Source organism: Corylus avellana, chromosome 4 (assembly GCF_965113065.1).
Source record: "Corylus avellana chromosome 4, dhCorAvel1.hap1.2, whole genome shotgun sequence".
In the NCBI taxonomy this organism is placed as follows: domain Eukaryota; kingdom Viridiplantae; phylum Streptophyta; class Magnoliopsida; order Fagales; family Betulaceae; genus Corylus; species Corylus avellana.
The window spans coordinates 36098583-36116743 of NC_142493.1; the positions used below are offsets into that span (position 1 = coordinate 36098583).

At 39.1% G+C, this 18161-nt stretch overlaps 3 protein-coding genes across 4 annotated transcripts; 1 reads left to right on the forward strand and 2 right to left on the reverse strand.

Annotated features, from left to right (window-relative positions):
• Positions 1 to 221: 221 nt before the first annotated feature.
• On the reverse strand, positions 222 to 3381 carry RARE1 (Pentatricopeptide repeat (PPR) superfamily protein). 2 transcript variants are annotated; one of them, XM_059589048.2, is made up of 2 exons: positions 783 to 3381; positions 222 to 651 (listed from the first exon to the last, which is right to left on the reverse strand). In XM_059589048.2, coding segments are annotated over exons 1-2 (2313 nt in total). In that variant the 5' UTR covers positions 3095 to 3381; the 3' UTR covers positions 222 to 650. The 2 variants fall into 2 exon arrangements, with proteins under 2 accessions (XP_059445031.2, XP_088371238.1); XM_088515112.1 differs by having other exon boundaries at positions 222 to 3381.
• Positions 3382 to 4350: 969 nt separating this feature from the next.
• Positions 4351 to 9179, forward strand: AK-LYS1 (aspartate kinase 1). Its single transcript, XM_059591613.2, has 13 exons — positions 4351 to 4961; positions 5049 to 5131; positions 5257 to 5297; positions 5437 to 5591; positions 5677 to 5826; positions 5946 to 6041; positions 6223 to 6339; positions 6883 to 7002; positions 7087 to 7179; positions 7281 to 7397; positions 8488 to 8604; positions 8758 to 8820; positions 8904 to 9179. The coding sequence occupies exons 1-13, from the start codon at positions 4548 to 4550 to the stop codon at positions 9057 to 9059; spliced, it is 1722 nt and encodes a 573-aa protein (XP_059447596.2). The 5' UTR covers positions 4351 to 4547; the 3' UTR covers positions 9060 to 9179.
• An 837-nt stretch (positions 9180 to 10016) lies between these two features.
• Positions 10017 to 15859, reverse strand: LOC132177212 (auxin response factor 2A-like). The gene is made up of 16 exons (XM_088515802.1): positions 15497 to 15859; positions 15257 to 15372; positions 15036 to 15131; positions 14841 to 14897; positions 14591 to 14746; positions 14400 to 14484; positions 14148 to 14238; positions 13626 to 13790; positions 12776 to 12895; positions 12571 to 12646; positions 12331 to 12499; positions 12075 to 12224; positions 11366 to 11976; positions 11048 to 11238; positions 10698 to 10872; positions 10017 to 10437 (listed from the first exon to the last, which is right to left on the reverse strand). The coding sequence occupies exons 1-15, from the start codon at positions 15522 to 15524 to the stop codon at positions 10731 to 10733; spliced, it is 2253 nt and encodes a 750-aa protein (XP_088371928.1). The 5' UTR covers positions 15525 to 15859; the 3' UTR covers positions 10017 to 10437; positions 10698 to 10730.
• Between the last annotated feature and the right edge of the window lie 2302 nt (positions 15860 to 18161).

Sequence of the window (18161 nt, forward strand, 5' to 3'; positions counted from 1 at the left end):
CTTACGTATGATGGATATGTGGTGGTTGGTTTGGTGCCGACACATATCTAGATTCCAAGAACTCTGTTTGGTTATCGGGCAAAAACAACCTTTATTTAATGAACAACTTGTATTTTTTTAAAAAAATTATTAAATAGAAATTTGCGACTTACCAAACTTACACATGCATGATGCATGTCGGATTGTAGTGGTAAATAAAAAAATCACTCTAATATAATCAACTCGATTAAAAAATAGCCACTCTGCCAATGAGAGTATTCTCTTCGTGTCACTGCAATCATACACAAAATCTGGACATACTCATGCACAGGCACAAGAGCTCGCCATCCATACCTTTTCCCCTGCCCACTTGTACTTTAATGCTACTAAAATATATTCAACTTTATCTCTGTAATCACACGCAAGTGCATTAGTCCACATTATCGTGATGTATTATTGTATCAAGCCCCGATTGATTCCGTCACGCCCGAATCACACTAATGGTGACCAAGCGTGCAACGCAGCCACGCGTGCACGTGAATACAGCGGCGGCTAGCACACAGTTCCCACCACTTGCCTCAAGGGAAAAAAACCTTGTGCTCTTGCTCTGCTGGATTTGCTGAATCTATACCAATTGTGTGATGATCTATGCATGAGATCGATGGCTGGGTTCTGGTCCAATGGCGGCAAAAAATTAGTTGAAATAAATACAACCCCAAAAACGTGCGAGGATTTAATAGCAAAAATTGGTAAATGACTTGGTATTTTCATGCAAGTATTGAGTAATTTAATTTACACATCACCAGTAATCATTGCAAGAACACTCCCCTAACTTGAAGTGATGGAATCTGTTGGAATCTCTCACAACAATTTGGCGTCCTGTTGCCGAGGACACTTGCTTTGCAAAATCATGGCAGTCTTTGCACGCCCGGAGGTTTTTGTAAACCAGAATTGGAGCGTTGCTTGGTGTGGATATGAGCCCAAATGCTATAGCAAGTCTCTCGCTATGGTCAAGAAGCTGTGCTTTCCGTTCAGGCAATACAGAGGAGACATCCTCCTCTTCAGTTAAAAGGGCAGTTTCAGCATTCTCAGTGGATGAAGTGAACTCCCTTAATTTTGAGTAAATCTGTTCTGCTTGTGGGTGGTGTCTATCACCTACTATAAACCGATGCACTTTACCCTTCACAGTAATCCAACTGCAACCGACTTCCTTTCTCAAGTTCCTTTCGGCCATCATCTTTCTAAAATGAGCAGCTTCTTCCCATTTCCCAAATGAAGCATATAAGTTAAACATGACAATGTAAGTAGCAGGATCTTCTGGTTCCAGCTGAAGGATGTTTTCTGCTGCAATCTTTGCAAGCTCAAGATTCTGATGGGTCCAACACCCACCCAATAAACTTTTCCAACTCATTGCATCAGGTTCAAAAGCCATGCTCTTTATCAATTCAAGTGCCTCCTCTAGTAGCCCGGCACGAGAGTATATGTCGACCATACAGTCATAATGATCAACAGTTGGGTCCACACCGTACTCGCCCTTCAGTGAATCCAAGTATTTCTTGCCCTCTGTGACCAAGCCTGAATGACTGCAAGCGGTTAAAACCCCAATAAATGTAACTGCATTTGGCCTTACACCACAGTCCCACATTCTATTGAAGAGCCTTAAAGCTTCAGTGGCATTGCCATGATAAGCGTAACCACAAATTATAGCAGTCCAGGCCACAGTATCAGGTTTGTCTAGTGATTCAAAGGATCGGTAGGCATAGTCTAATCTCCCGCATCTTGAATACATAGTAATCATAGCACTCTCTCCATATAGGTAGGAAACTAAGCCTCTTTTAATTGCATCAGCGTGAGTTTGAGCACCCAAATTTAAATCTGCAAGTGCAGCGCAGGCCTGGAAAATGCTAGTGTATACAAATGAATTTAAAACCACGCATTTACTCTTTAGAGATTTAAAAATCTTGACCGACTCCTCAAATTCACCAATTTGGCAATAACCAGCGATTATGCAACTCCATGAAACATCATTCGGTTCAGTTATCCTCTCAAATGCTCGGCAAGCAGATTCAAAACTCCCACATTTGACGTAAAGGTCCACAAGAGGAGTTCCTACTGAAAAATTGGAATCCATTCCAAGTTTAACACTATAACCATGAATTTGCCTTCCCATGTTCAAGTACTCCAGAACGCCACACACCTTGAGAATTATGGAGAACACGAACTCATCCATGGGAACACCTTCCTTAACCATCTTAGCAAACAATGCCAGGGCATCCTCCAGTTTCTCAGCTTGGGTGTACCCCACCATCAACCCAGTCCAAGCCACAGCATTTTTTTCAACCATCCGATCAAAAGCAAGCTCGGCACCTTCTAACCAACCACTCTTGACATACATGTTGATGATTGCCGTGTCAACCGGAACATTAGAACCGAACCCATTTCTTATCACGTGAGAATGTATCTGTTTCCCAAGCTCTAAAAGAGAAGAATCTTTCAAGGACCGGAAGAGGCTAATATAGATAGACGGGATCGGTCTAATTCCTGATACTGACCTCTGCATATGCGAGAACAACCGAACAGCTTTGTCCAAAAGCCCCTCCTTCGCGTAAGCAGATATAATTATTGCCCACGAGACTAAACTCCTCTCTAGCATTTCATCAAACAATTTCTGTGCGTCCGCGAAGCTACGACAGTCACAATACATCCGAAGAACGTAATTCTCAAGAAATCCAGTTGGGTCCTTCACCGTTCTTCGCAACCGCTCGTGAATCAATCTCCCATCCGATAAAGCTCGCAACCTGCCACATGTTTCCAGGAGGCTTTTATACGAGTGGGGAGTAACGGGAACGCCGGCCTCGTCCATGCGTTCAAGAAATTCATCAATTTCTTTGAGCTTCCCTTGTTTCGATAAAGAAATCAAGTGAACATTTTCAACTTGGCTTTGTTGGATTCGGTGGCTTTTAATCGAAGATGGGTTGCATTTGAGAGTGGCCCATGAAGGGATTTCATCAAAACTTGCAGATCTTACTGTCGCCGGAACTTTGTCATGAGCTACGCCTACCACAGGAGAACATCGGGGAGGTAGCAAAAGGTTTTGGGCATTCATTGAAGACATTTACTTTGCTCGTAAATTTTGAAGCTTTCGAATGCTATAAGGTCACTCGTTAACAAAAGCCAATTTTTCACAAGAGGAGGAACAGAACAAGTAGGAAATCTCAATACTTGTTTCCGATATTTCCCAAGTTCTTCAAGCACCAACTGGCTTTTGCTCCGGCGTCCCAGCCTGGTGTTAAGGCGACAATTGTTGCGATTATAACCCAATAATTGATTTTCGTAGCGTTTCTTTCTTCAAATATTTCTTAACAGAGCGATTTTTCCAAACGGCGCGCATGTCGCCTCAATATGTCAACGTGCTCCCACATCTCCCAAAAGTTGATTCGTTGAAACTACTTTGGCATGTTAATGTATGGTAGGAAAGAGGATTTGATTGGCTTTTTACACTTAGGATTTACGGGGAAACTTGAGTTAGTTTTCCTGATCAAATTTATTCTGACCATCCCTCTCAATCTATCATTTCTAACAATTTGTTTCACATTTTGTTGTTTCCACAATGTTTGACCCACAAATGACCAAGTAAGAAAGTGATCAAAGTGATTCCACCTTTTTTTTTTTTTTTTCCCCGTCTCTAGGAATGAAAATTCGAACTAAGTGATGTTTGCTTCGTGAGAGTGGTTTGCATCTAATTGAGCTACTCCTTGAAACTTTATAGGATTATATTGTCATATTGATTACATAAAAATGGAATTGCCATATCAGTTGGATTAAAATTAAATTTTACACTATCTAATATATATTATATTATATTATTTAAAAATGTTAAACAACAAGAAACTATATATAAGAGAAATGTTAGATGTTTTCTTAGTGTTTTTCTATATGGTGTTATTTTATAAAAATTGGGTGGAAAATAAGGATTAGTTTTTTTTTTTTTTTTTTTTGTTTTTACTTTCTAAAAAAATAATATTCGAAAAAAAAAAAAAAAAAAAATCACCAACATTTTCTATAAAAATATATCTAATTGTGATGGTGGATCCTTCCTTTCATTTCCACATCCAAAATTAGCACTCAATTACTTGCCTATAAAAATAAATAAATAAACAAGCGTTTTTTTTTTTTTTTTTACATGTCCACATAAGAGAAAGAGAAAGAGGATTCGAACTAGTGATATCCGCTTCATAAGGCATGGTCCATACGATTCAACTATTAAAAAAAAAAAAAAAAAAGTTGGGCCGGTCAACTCCAATTCTGGCGGTAACTGATTGAAAATATATCATCGAAGGGGTCTAAGCGACGACCACGGACCGCGGTCAACTATTTTACCGAATAATGAAACGTCTCTCCGCCGCATCGCAGGCTCTCTCTCTCTCTCATTTCTTTGATCATAATCGAGACAAAAATCTATAACATGTTCGCTCTTGACATTGTGCGCGTTTGTACTCTCTGAATCGGTGAAACCCTAGACTGCGAAATTCGTTGATGCAATCAGTAAAATTCCTCACCCTGCAACAATGGCGGCTTCGTTGCACGTACACGGTGTCAAAATTCCATTTCATGGAGCTATAAGGAGCTCCAAATTGTGTCCACAACACATGCCTATCTCATTGAAGCGGCTCAGATTCTCAGATTCCGTGGCCTCGCAGTCAAGATTGCTATGTGAGGCAATTGAAGATTCTTCAAGGAGTGATAGGAGGAGAGCGATGATAAAAGGAGGAGTAGAGGCTGTGCTCAGAGAGGAGGAGATAGAGGAGCGATTCTCCGATGGAACTGCGGAGGCTTTCACGTGCGTAATGAAGTTCGGAGGATCGTCGGTGGCATCGGCGAAGAGGATGAGAGAGATCGCCGTTCTTATTCTCAGTTTCCCTGAGGAACGGCCTGCCGTTGTTCTCTCTGCTATGGGAAAAACCACTAACAAACTTTTACAGGTATTTCACACACACGCACACACAAAATATTTTATTTTGTTATATTGAGAGGGATAATAATTATGGAATTGAATGGTTGTGATGAAGGCTGGAGAGAAGGCTGTCAGTTGTGGCGTCAATAAGGCATCGGAAATCGAAGAGTTGAGCTTTGTGAAAGAGCTGCATCTTAGGTTTCTTTCGTTTTTTTTCTTTTTCTTTTGTTTAAAAGAGCTGCATCCTAGATGTTATAAGAGATTGAAATGATGCTCTATAGCTATTTCTGCGTGATAAGCAAGTGTGGTGTTTGATTATTCAGGACGGTAGATGAACTTGGAGTTGATCGCTCTGTTATCTCTGGTTAGGACTCGTAATTTAAGTGCATGAAATGTCTTTCTTGTTGTTTATGAAATTCAATTAGTCTTTGTCAGTGTCCCCAATATTTTGATCCTAATGGGGAAATCGGATTTTTTGGGGGTTGTGTGGAGACATTTGATAGCTCACTTGGAAGAACTGGAGCAACTTCTGAAAGGAATAGCTGTGATGAAAGAGTTAACTCTCCGCACGAGAGACTATTTGGTTTCATTTGGAGAGTGCATGTCCACGAGAATCTTTGCGGCTTATTTGAATAAAATTGGTATTAAAGCACACCAAGTACGTAATATTCTTCTTCAATTGTGCATTATTAGTTTGACAACCCATTAATTTCAGCAGTAGCAAACTACGTTACGTTTTGTAGTATGATGCGTTTGATATTGGCTTCATAACCACGGACGATTTCACAAATGCGGACATCTTGGAAGCAACTTACCCAGCTGTTGCCAAGAGATTACATGGTGATTGGATCAATGATCCTGCAATTCCCGTTGTTACTGGCTTCCTTGGAAAGGTCCTAGTGAACTGCTGCTGCATTAATTTTCCTGCTGAGGAGTAAATATTGTTTTAGTTTTACTTAAATCAGCGTATAGGTGGTTTTGTGAGCATGATATACGTCTTCCCTTATTGTAGGGCTGGAAATCTTGTGCGATTACCACCTTGGGTCGGGGTGGTAGTGATCTGACTGCTACAACCATTGGCAAAGCCTTAGGCTTGCGGGAAATTCAGGTCAGAATAAGAACCTTAGTGTATGTACTGCAAGAACTCATAGGCACACGTGTGGATTCATGCATGTATTCATACTATCTGTCTGGATCTAAATAGCATTTTTAGTTGGGAGCTTTATGAACATCTTCTTTTGATAGATATTAACAAACTTATATACCAGCGTAATTAACAATTTCAACAGGTCTGGAAAGATGTTGATGGTGTCTTGACCTGCGACCCTAGTATTTATCCACGTGCAGAACCTGTACCTTATTTGTCATTCGATGAGGCAGCAGAGCTTGCATACTTTGGTGCTCAGGTTATATTTATATTGCTTCTTGCTGTTTAGATATTGTTTGTGATTAAAGCTGGACTGGACCAGTGGGTTAAAGCGTCACAGCTTTTAGAGAATATCTGTTATGCATATCATGCAGAAGTTGGGTATGTAAGAGAGAGAGAGAGAGATCCTTGCTTATTCACTTTGATGTTCATGTATAGGACATATCAATCCTTTACACATATGTGCATATGTGAGGGGCCTTCTAGAGCATTAATTTGTTATGGATACAGATATATATAGTTTTTACATGTAAATATAGCATTCTTTCATGATCATCTTTTTTCCAACTCCTGGTTTGGATCCTAAAATACCAGATGCGACTAAGTTCTCTGCAGGCAGTTTTAGGGTTCAGTTTGTTCAGTGGACAAACTTGGTAGTTAGTAATATCTGTGTTTTACTTTTATTTGCACTTATATATAGATTTGTGATGAAACTATATTATTGAGACTCGGCTATTTTTTTTTTTTTTTGGGTGAAAACAAGGGCACATGGGAAATATTCATATTCACACCCTGTATGCAGGTCCTACACCCACAATCAATGCGACCAGCCCGAGAGGGAAATATCCCTGTTAGGGTCAAGAATTCATACAACCCTAAAGCTCCTGGTACCCTCATCACTAAAACAAGAGATATGAGGAAGGTTTGTAGCAGCTGAAACTTTGCCGTCCAAGCTTTGGAGGAATCCAACAGTACTGACCATTTTCTTCACCTAAATGAATTACAGGCTGTGCTGACCAGCATAGTTTTGAAGCAGAATGTTACCATGTTGGATATAGTTAGTACCTGCATGCTTGGTCAATTTGGCTTCCTCGCAAAGGTGAGAAATTGTTTCTTGATTTGATTTTGTTCCGTCACTTGTTGCATTCACGGCTGATGCTAGTTGTAAATGCTATTTGCTTGGGGTTTTCCTCCAAGTAGGTGTTCTCAATCTTTGAAGATTTGGGCATATCCGTGGATGTTGTTGCTACTAGTGAAGTTAGTATATCTTTGACATTAGATCCATCCAAACTTTGGAGCAGAGAACTGATTCAGCAGGCAAGTGCATGATCGTATATTCTTCTATTGTTATTTATTTTCTCAGTTTGCATCTTACTTTGCAGTTTACGTAACATTCTGCACTAATTTACCTGTCAATCCTGTTGGAGGTGCAGGGGCGGACCTAGGTAGTAGCTCCTCCCCGCCTCCCCCAAAAAAAAAAAGAAACAAAGTCTTATAATTTTGCCTCCCCCATCAAAATTTTTGATTCCGCCCTGGCCAAGCACACCCTCCTGGTGAATTTGTGGCTGTGTGAATATGTAATGGTGAGATGTGTTGCAGTGCTCAGTACGATAGAGTTCAGAAAAAAGCCACCCGGTTGAGTATCTAATTAATATTATCTTATTTGGACAGCTTCTTTTGATGATATTTTGTAGTTATTGGTGTCTTTTTTATACTCAAATTCAATAGTGGACTCTAAATTAACTATCAACGTTGATAATGATAATTGGGTGCCACTGCACCAGCTTCATGGAGCCAAGGTTTTACATTTTTTTTTTTTTTTTAATTTTTGTTTCAGTGATGTATCTTCAAAATATCCCTCTTCTTTTGTTCATTTTCATGCAAAGCTCATTCTTGAATTGCAACATAGAACTGTGGTCTAACCATTTCTTGGCTTACTCTATTAGAAATGGGTCTTGGGCCTAACTCAACCCAAAAGCTAGCTCAAGAGTTGAAGTTTTTCCTCACCCTTATAAATGGCCAATCTCCTTAATACCCAGGCAATGTGGAACTTCCAACACGCCCCCTCACGTGTGGCGGGAGGACATCCAAGCCCAACACGTGCTACAATGGGTGACGGTAGGCCACAACCAATTAATTGGGCTAGGCTTTGATACCATGTTAGAAATGGGTCTTGGGCCTAACTCAACCCAAAAGCTAGCTCAAGAGTTGAGGTTTCCTCTCACCCTTATAAATGACCAATCTCCTTAATACCCAGGCAATGTGGGACTTCCAACATACTCAATAAACGCAATTACCTGCCCTATTGAAACTTTATTTGAGTGTCTCTCTCTTGGTCTAAATTGAGTCCTATTGGATTGTCTGCTTTAGTACCAAATCCAGTTACACTGATGTCTTATCTGTTCAGGAACTTGACCATGTAGTGGAAGAGCTTGAGAAAATTGCAGTCGTGAATCTACTGCAGCACAGATCAATCATCTCTCTTATTGGCAACGTTCAGCGTTCCTCGTTGATACTGGAGAAGGTGTTGTATTTCCTTGCGTAATGTAATAGAGATTATCCCGAGTCATGTTCCTTTTGTATGTTTGGAGTCTTGGGGGCTTTTAGATTGGGTCATTTGCATAACAGATTCTCTTTTTTACCTTTTACATCACATAATTGGCTTCATTTATGGCAGGTATTTCGTGTTCTTCGAACCAATGGAGTTAATGTCCAGATGATCTCACAGGGTGCATCCAAGGTCTCTTAATCATAATTCTCATGAATACTGATGTACTTTCGTTTAGTTTTCTAACATTTTTTTTTTTTTGGTTTATCAACCAGGTAAATATTTCATTAATAGTAAATGACAGAGAAGCTGTACAATGCGTGAAGGCCCTTCACTACTCCTTTTTTGAGAGTGGTGATCTATCTGAACTAGTACTAGATGGTGAATTTGGAAATGGCTCAGCTATGTCTCGCCGAGTAGAAAGTCATTGAGTATTTCTCCTAGTATATTCTTGTTTCCAATGATTCTTTGTTTTCTCAAACATCTCTATTGGCCATTGCCATCTATTAAACCACGCCTTTGAATTTCAAGGCAAATGTTTGGTTTTGTTATGTATTGTATTACATCCTCTTATAAACTGGCATGGTGACTATGTCACGTTAACCACACAACTTTAATCTTCTCTTTCACATTAGCCTTTAATTTCCCTAGTTTCATCCTCACCCCTAAGAGCACTAGCAGAGACTACCCATAGCCCATTCTTTTCCTTATGTTTAGGAAAAATCTAAAAAAAAAAACCACAAAAAGATATCCATATTAAAAGCCCTAAATATAACCAACATCAAATGATATCTACAGTGTTTTTCAATGCATTGAAAACTACTGTAGATGCCCATGTATTATTAAATTATAAAAAACTAATTTTCTCTCATTTCTTTCGTATGTCCCAAGACTCCCAACAATTTTCTCTCCTCTCTCATTGGTTGCAGTGATAAAAAATAATAATAATATTTAATTCATATAGAGAAAATAAAAAAATTTATTGTGAAATATTTTTTTATGGGAAATCAAAAAGTAATTTTATTCCCTAAATTGAGGAAAAATGATTGGGAAGCTGCCATGTGGTACTGTAAAGCCGTGGAAAAAGAAAAATCATAAGCCTCTCAAATTGATGGCACTTGTCCTCATCAATCCCCCCGACCTCATTATTTTCTTTTTCTTTTTTCTCCCCTCCCCTCACCGCTGAATAATAAGAAACTGCATTGAGAAGCCTATTCCAGAAACAATTTTCCAATCGTAGCAATTCCCTGAAGACAAAATGTTACCAGCATTTACCCCCGTGAAGTTAATAATATAAAGGTCATAAAACTAATGTGATGTGAGGAAGCGAAGTCAATATCAAAGCAGATGGAACAAGCAAGGAAGCGACGTCTTAAATCAAAGCAGGCAGAAGAGAATTAGGGGATAATGCTTGCAAAAAGATCACCACAAGGATCTCTAAACTACATTTTAGCTCTTGCCTACGCTTGAACGTGAAGAGGTATACAAGCAATTATCTGTACATAGATTCAGAATGTGAAAAGCTTCCTGAAGCTTCTTAGCACAGACACTTCACTTTTCCTTCTCTCACCCCACAACAACCCAGAAAATGAAAGACCAAAGACTATGTACTATTTGGAATTAAACCAAATATCCATGCAGTAAACAGGCGATAAAGCCACCGCCAAAGAAAAGGGCTTCAAAAGTTGCTGATAGTGCGAACACATCCCACTTTCCATGCAGTAAACAGGTGATAAAGCCATCGCCAAAGATAAGGGCTTCAAAAGTTGCCTGATAGTGCCAGCACATCCCACTTTCCAGCTTCATAACCTGAAAAAACACAACCTGACTTCTGAATTGAGAACGTACAGAGAAAAATGAGATTCCCCCTCCCCACCCCCCAAAAAAAAAAAAACATCAGAAATATTATGGGCTTATTAAAATAGTTTCGGAGTTTAGAGCTGAACCAAACTTCCATTGTGCGAGTAACTTTGAAAAGAACAGCCATCTATAAGGTGTGAGTCGTGTGACTGAAAAAAATCTGAGTGACTCTAAGCTTATTCACAACAATGAAAAAGGCAATAACAAACCTGTATTGGGACCTACTCCTGAAGGTGTGTCAATCATTCAACTAATTTTGAACCCCTCTCTTTGTCTTCAATGGATGAGCTTTCATTTACTTTTGGATTCAAGGGTCGTGGGCGCATCTTCTGTACCTCCTCGCGAGTGTAGACAAAGATCTCACGGACCATGCTACAGAATTCTCTGCTTCATCCAGAAACAGAAACGTGATTGGAACTAAAGCAAAATTATAGAAGCTCAATTTTTTTTTCACATTTATGATGATATGCTAAGTAGATAAACAATTTCACAATTGAGGGACAGAAAGGAAGAGGAGGGAATAGAAAAACCAAGAAAAGGCAGAAGTCCAAGTTCTTACTGCCAAGGATCATCTCCAACAAGCATCATATCACCCTCATTATCAGTAAAGGTCACCAGCCACTTCCTGTTGGGAGCAATTAATTCTCCATTAAATTCAAAAATGTGATCCAACTCTGCTATCAATTCATTGTAGCCCTCAAACTTGGTAAGGTCCACAGACCGCCCAACAGCAAACCCCTGCTTATGGACCTGTTTCATTAGAGATATAAAATGATCAAATTCTAGATGGAAACACAAGTGAAATTTTGCATTCACTTGTCCAAAAAGAGAAACACCATCTAAATTAAGCTTGCAAATTAAATGGATAAGAGAAAACCTTAATGCAAGTTCTTGTTGAACTGCTCTGGAGCCTGCCCTGAACATTTCTAGAAGGCTGCTCTAAAGCTTGAAAAGGCTTCCCCCATTCATCATCTCTAATTGCTATTTCTGCAGATTTTGGACACTCCACTTGCTGAGACGGTAGGTCAGACACCAAAGCTTGCGGCTGGCCTGGGGAAAGAACAATTTGCCTTTGTGGCCTATGCATAATATTTGCATGTACCGAGGTTGTTTCTGTTGCCACATGATTACCACTGAGGGATATACCAAAGAGTTTGCAACTGCCATCTCTTTTAGATTTCACAACTTCTTTACGCAAGAATAGAGGCTGTGAATTCAGAAAAGTTGGATAAGGAGAATCCTCAATATTTGTTGGTGGCAGCAGAGGTAACAACCTGTTTCCTGGATACTGCTCAACTGCTACTGCAGCAAGTTCCATGCTGCGCTCCAACATGTTATGCGAGGGATACATCATCAACTGCGAACTTGCAAGGGAATTGGATCTTTGATCCTGATCTAAAACATTCTTCTTCAATTGATCAGTATTGTCAGGATTTTGATCAATAAAGGGCCAACTGAACCGGTAGGATTCATGCAGGGTCAAAGAACCTGAAATTGGATTCATATACTTCAATTTCAAGAATCAGTTAAGGAAGATTCATATGGTCCCACTCTTTCACCCAAAATAGTTTCAGTTTGATTCTTACCTTGTGATTGAATCAAAGAAGTGGGGTTTTGGGCAGTGTCTGAGTCATTATTCTCAGCAAAGAAACCTCCCATGGCCGACATTGTTTGACCTTGCGCAGCCCTTAATAAACCTTTTTCTGGCAACGGGTCTATAGTAGCTTTGGACAAACCTGGTCATATAAATGATGGGGCTTTATATTAGTGCCTAAACAAACTACAAGCACACTATAAGATGATAAAAGGAGATTTGAAGCATGTCAGCAAGTTGTTCTATACCTTCCCTTGCAGGAACAAAGGAGTCAGTAGATGATGATGCCATGCTCACACGAGGCCTCTTTGGTCGGCACACTGGACGGGGATCCAGAGTAGGAGTCAAAGCAAGTTCTATATTCCAAGGGGAAACTCTCTCTGGACGATGAACAGGAGAAGTTTCATCCCATCGAACCTGCAAAAGAACACCAGGTTTTGCAGTAAGAGATTACGTAATTGTACAGCTTATGCACCATAATATGGTACCTTCAGGCATCTCCATTTTGATCCAGGCCACCTTATAGGATCAGCATCCTCAGTTCCAACCACAGTGCCTGAGAACCTAGACCACAAAGACAGGGATGTCAGGAGAGTTGTCAGCAAATTTGTCTTTTCAAGTTTTCCTCCTCCTTTGTTGTTGAAGTTCAAAAAAAAAAAAAAAAAGAATAGCATGCTTCAAGATTTTTCATACCTTTGTTCTGGAGCTTCTTCACCTTCGAATCTCATTTTGAACCTCATCCCTATAGAGCAGTTGTTCTTGACGGAGTCCACATATTTATCAAAGGGAACAATAAACTCAGCAGGACTTGTCCTATAACATATTATTTACAAGAATGCCATCAATTGAAAAACTAGAAATGCCAAGATTGAAAGAAAATTGCAATATTATTACACCATACACAGACTCAATTTGCATGACATTTCTGTGATCATGAATATGTATAAAGCTTCATATTTTAGAAATTTTACACGGGCATGATATTCTAAAAATGGATACCCCGATGGTGCATACATTTTAGATGATATCAAAATATCAGAATTCCCAGAAAACCATATACTGTTACATAATACAGACAGACAATTAGTTTACATGTAATGTCTAATTTTGACAAAAGATTTCTGCAATCAACAATATTTTCATTGTCTACTTCAGCAGCTCTGAAGGTGGCAGTAAAGCTCTAGACACATGAACTCCGGTTATCAGGGTTGAATATGATTCTTCTTCTTTTTTTTCCTTTCCCTAATATTTAGAAAACATTTGTCAGTTTTAATGGTAAAATGTATATTACTCATAAGGGGGAAAAAAGAAAAAAAAAAAAAAAAATGCAACACCATTCTGTAACACTTTTGAAATCATAATTTATATACCCAACAACCAACTGATAAAGTGCGTGGATATCTAATCTATCCTAAAAAATCTGGACAAACAAAGACCTTACTAACTTATTACCATGTCATTAATTCAATTTCAATACATTTCTTTGAGTGATAAAAGAAATGAATCCACTCCACAAAAATGTAAATAAAGAAAAATTACATACCTTGGTTTGTAGTAGACAGTGAACATTGTACCCGTTTTAACAGCATGCCATGCTGTTGCCAGAACACCAATATGCATACTGTGACTAGATATGACAGAAGATGGAACATTATTTGGATGCCTCATAGCTCTTCTTACCCCTACACAAAGCTCCCCAGTTTCACCTCTGAGAGCAAAATTATATAAAAACTGATCAGACATGAATGACTAATGATTAAAATAACTAATTGGCAAGGCCACATCCCCTATGGTTACAACATTGTGCAACCGGTAGTCATTAGTGAACCAAAGAATTTGTTTAACTGGGATTTAGAATCATGGAAACTGATTTTTATGTATATATATAATCAAAGAAATATCATTAAAAAAGTGTAAGGTGCCCTTAAGCATATGGGAAGTATACAAAAAGGACACCAAAACAAAAAAACAAAAAAACAAAAAAAAAAAAAAACAAACAAACAAACAAAGAAGACTCCAACACCAGAGTCATGGAAACTGGTTTGAAATGAAGATGACAGTAAACCTGAGGAAAATAAAAGCATCCCCAGCAACAAGCTTTTTCGAGCTGACAAAAAGACTCCAACCACTTTGAAGGAGATGCCTCCTTGGTTGACCTGGCATTTAACATTCACGTTTCACCATTTCATAAGTACAGTGCATGACAAAATTTATCAACTATCAAAGCTTACAACAATGGGAACTTTATTAGCAATGTCATTAAACAAGAAATGGACCAGGGAATTCGATAAATGTGGCCAATAAAACTTAATAATACCTCGAAAAATATGGCGAAAATGCCACTCATGTCCATGCAAATCCTTGGCAACCAACTCCTGAGTTGGAGGTTGCTTGGACATGTCCTGCAAAAGAACCCAACCAGCAATTGCCAACATTCTCAGAACTCAAATGAAAACCAAATAAACCAAGCAATAGGATATAAAGACACGGGACGAAAGTCCAACTAACCAGTGGAGGTAGGCAATCATCGGCGTGGCGTCTCAACACTGAGAAACCACCATGAGTGCTCGTATCCGAGGCTGTAAGGGTCTTGCAAAAGGAATGCACACGAGGCCTAGGAGGGGAAGGAGACTGAGCCTCCTTCTCCACTGAATTCTCTCCTTTCTGTTCAAAACACATTCACATCATTATTACCATTATTTACGATTTTTAGTTCACTTTCAAAGTTCCAGAAACATTCACTTTCAGAATTACATACACTGAGTTCAGGAACCAAAGTAAGTTGAGCATACACTTCATCGGTGTCCGGTTCAGCCTTCCTCAATTGAATTTTAAAATTCCAATCGAATAACAAGAACAAAAAGAAAAAATAGTAAATGAGATTATGTGTGGAAACAGCAAACCAAAATCAAATATGCTTCTGAAGAACTTGCAAGTGACCGCAAGCTCTTACCTTTAACTGAACATTGAGCACGCGGCAGAGGATTTTCTCAGGAAGATCATACGCCGGCACCTGCTGCTCAACCACTTGATTTGTCGACGCCTCAACCTATCCATACGTACATACACACAAACATGTATATAAGGATTAAACGAAACGCATTGCAGCTCAAAATTGAGAATCAGAGATGAGCAAAAGAGATTGCACAAAAACTGAAGAAATTTGTGGAGTACCTGCTCGATGTGACCCTGGGGAAAGTAGAAAACGAGGTTCCCTTGGCGAGGCACGGTGACCAGAGGTCCCGCACATGCATACCACAGCGCCTTGTACAGCGCATCCTCCTCAGAATCTACACCATCGACCACCACAAAAAACACTGATTTAACTCTCCAGATTGCTTTACAGTCATAAACACCGGAATTCAACGAAACACAGAATTCAAAACCCTCGGAATTAGAAAGATTAAACTTTACCGGCCGACGGAAAACTCGAAGACGCCATTTCTCAAAGAATTCTCAACGCAGGCCTCTCCTCCTCTGCAACCGATCGATGATCATCACCATCCAAACGCTCTAAAACACCTTGGTAGATAACGATAATAATTAAGTGTTCTAACTCTAGGTTAGGAGCAAACTAAGAGGCTTAGGTGTCGCTCTGCGAAAATATCAGTTCCTCGATTGAAGAACCGCTTTTTGGAGGTCTATTTGGGCTCTCATCATCTCCATTCTTTTTCTCTGACTCCTCTGCGACGGTCTCTGCGGTATTACTACTCGCTGCCATTACTATTCGTACAGTGTCCGAGCACCACACCTTTATTACGCCCTTTTCGTTTTCTAGAGCGAGTGTCACTGACTCTCTCTCTCTTTTTTATTTACTTTTTTTATTTTTTTTATTTCAAGCCTGAAACGGAATTATTGTCGAGCCGTGGGCAACCGGTACTGTACCTTCTCTGTTCTCTGACCGCTTTGTCCTCTAGTTTAGCAGCAAATGGAGATGTTAAACGTGAAGGGTTCACGGCCGTTCTTGACGCCATTATGGGGTGTCGAGGTTCAATTGGCTAGCATGAGACGACGTTTGTCTCAAGCCAAACGGAAAGTTGTTTCCGATTTCGGGAATAAGATTTGTCTTGTTATTAACAGGCAGGATTAGAGACAGGAACAGTGGTTTAATTAAAGAGGGAGATTATAAAGTCACCTGGTTCGTAGATCACCCGCCAATAAAATATTGCCTTTGCGTAGAAAATAAGTAACCTACGGTTGTTGCTTTGAATTTTTCGCTGTTCTTCTGTGAGGTGATCAGATCAGCGCTCATCTTCGTTAAGATAACACAGCTCCCTTGAGTGCCACAGTGGGAAACAGACGTGTCCGGAGGTTAATATCCTTTTTTTAGTAATTCTATATTTACCTTTTATATCACTTTAAAAATAAATAATTTTTAAAATTATAATTTTATCAAAATTTAATAATAATGAGTGCCCCTATTATGCAATTCATCTGCAAACAACGCCTTTGCAGCATCCAATAGTTGAATGACACATCACTTTACTACACAAGTACACAATAAAACTAAAACACCTAATAAATTTTTCTTCTTTTTAATAATCAAATGGGTTCTGATTTCTCTTATTCTTCTTCTATTTGAAACACTATTCTCTTCTCTTTTTTTTCCATGTTCGTCGATTTTTTCATGTACATAATGGATTATGGCGCACACAATAGGTTGCGGTGCCGTGGGTCTGGCGAACGCCCAGCAACGTTCTGGGTTGGCATTCCGGGCAGCATTGTGTGCAACTGGCAGCGTTCTAGGCAGGATGCTGCCCGATTTGGGCGGGTGTTCTAGGTGGCAGTGTTCCAAACCCACGCCGGGATGCTGGCCTGCAATGTTCTGGGCGTTCTGGGTTGGGTGGCAACAACGTTCTAGGTTGGGCGGCAAACCCAAAGGAATTTTCCTTAAAATTTTGTCGCTCCTTAACTTCATACATTCTTCAAATTTCAACAAACCCAAAGGAATTTCCTTAAAATTTTGAATAACAACAACACTGAGTAAACAAAAATTCATTCGTTTAATCCAAAAATGACTATCACTACAAAGGTAAAAAATGACCCACTAAATTTAATCTCTGAGTATCAAATAGAGGCAAGTCCAAGCAATGGAAAAAATAGAGCTTGGGCAGTAGAACAAAAAATTGCATTCAACAAAATTGAAAAAACGCAGCTTAGGCAATGGAACAAAAAATTGCAACAAACTCACATTGCTGGAAGGAACAAACCAACAAAAAAAATCTACCGAATACGATTGAGCATTGGGCAAGGGTGACAGTAATTGAGCGAGGCTTTGAGCAGGGGCGGCAAAGGCTTGTGCGTTGGGCTTGGGCAGGGGCGTGTCTTTAGTTTGTCAAGTGTTTTTATTCCGGTGTTGGAGGTCCTATTTTACTAATTGTATCTAGCTTAGGTGTACGTCTTCTATTTGTTGCTGTAATACTTAGCTTTTGGAAATGGACCGCATAGCAGTTTTCCCAATAATAATTGATCACTAAGTCAATAATAATTTTTAAATCTACTTTATTTTCATGGTTGATATTTGTGAGAATTGTTGATGCAGTTTTTTTCATTTTCAGACCGACGACAAGTCACCCTAAGATAAAGGAAGAGTTATTGAGGTGACATCACCTTGGAGGGCCGGTGGAAAACATCTTACGCTTAAGTTAATAGAGTCCCTTTTGATTAAGAGAAAAGATTAAAAAATAAATAAAAAATAAAAAATAGAGTCCCTTTTGAGAGAGAAAAACTAAACAAAGAGATTATAAGAAATGGGAAATGTTATAGTATAATAAAAATATTATTTTTTATTCATAAAAGTTTTAGGTGGTAAGAGGTCATAGGCTCCATCCATAGTTGCTATGGCCCTACCCACTTATGGACTTATGAGCTCTTGCCACTTAGAACTTTTATAGGTCTAAAATTGTCTTTTTATTACACTATAGCCTACTGGTGTGTATTTTTTTTAACAGAAGAGACTTTTTGCCTAATATGGTAGTATTTATACCAATAAAATATAATTTTCTTTACCGGGCATGATTTACCAGAGTAATACTAAAAGTTTCTTTTGTGTTCCTCTTGAGTCTCTCTAAGAATAATA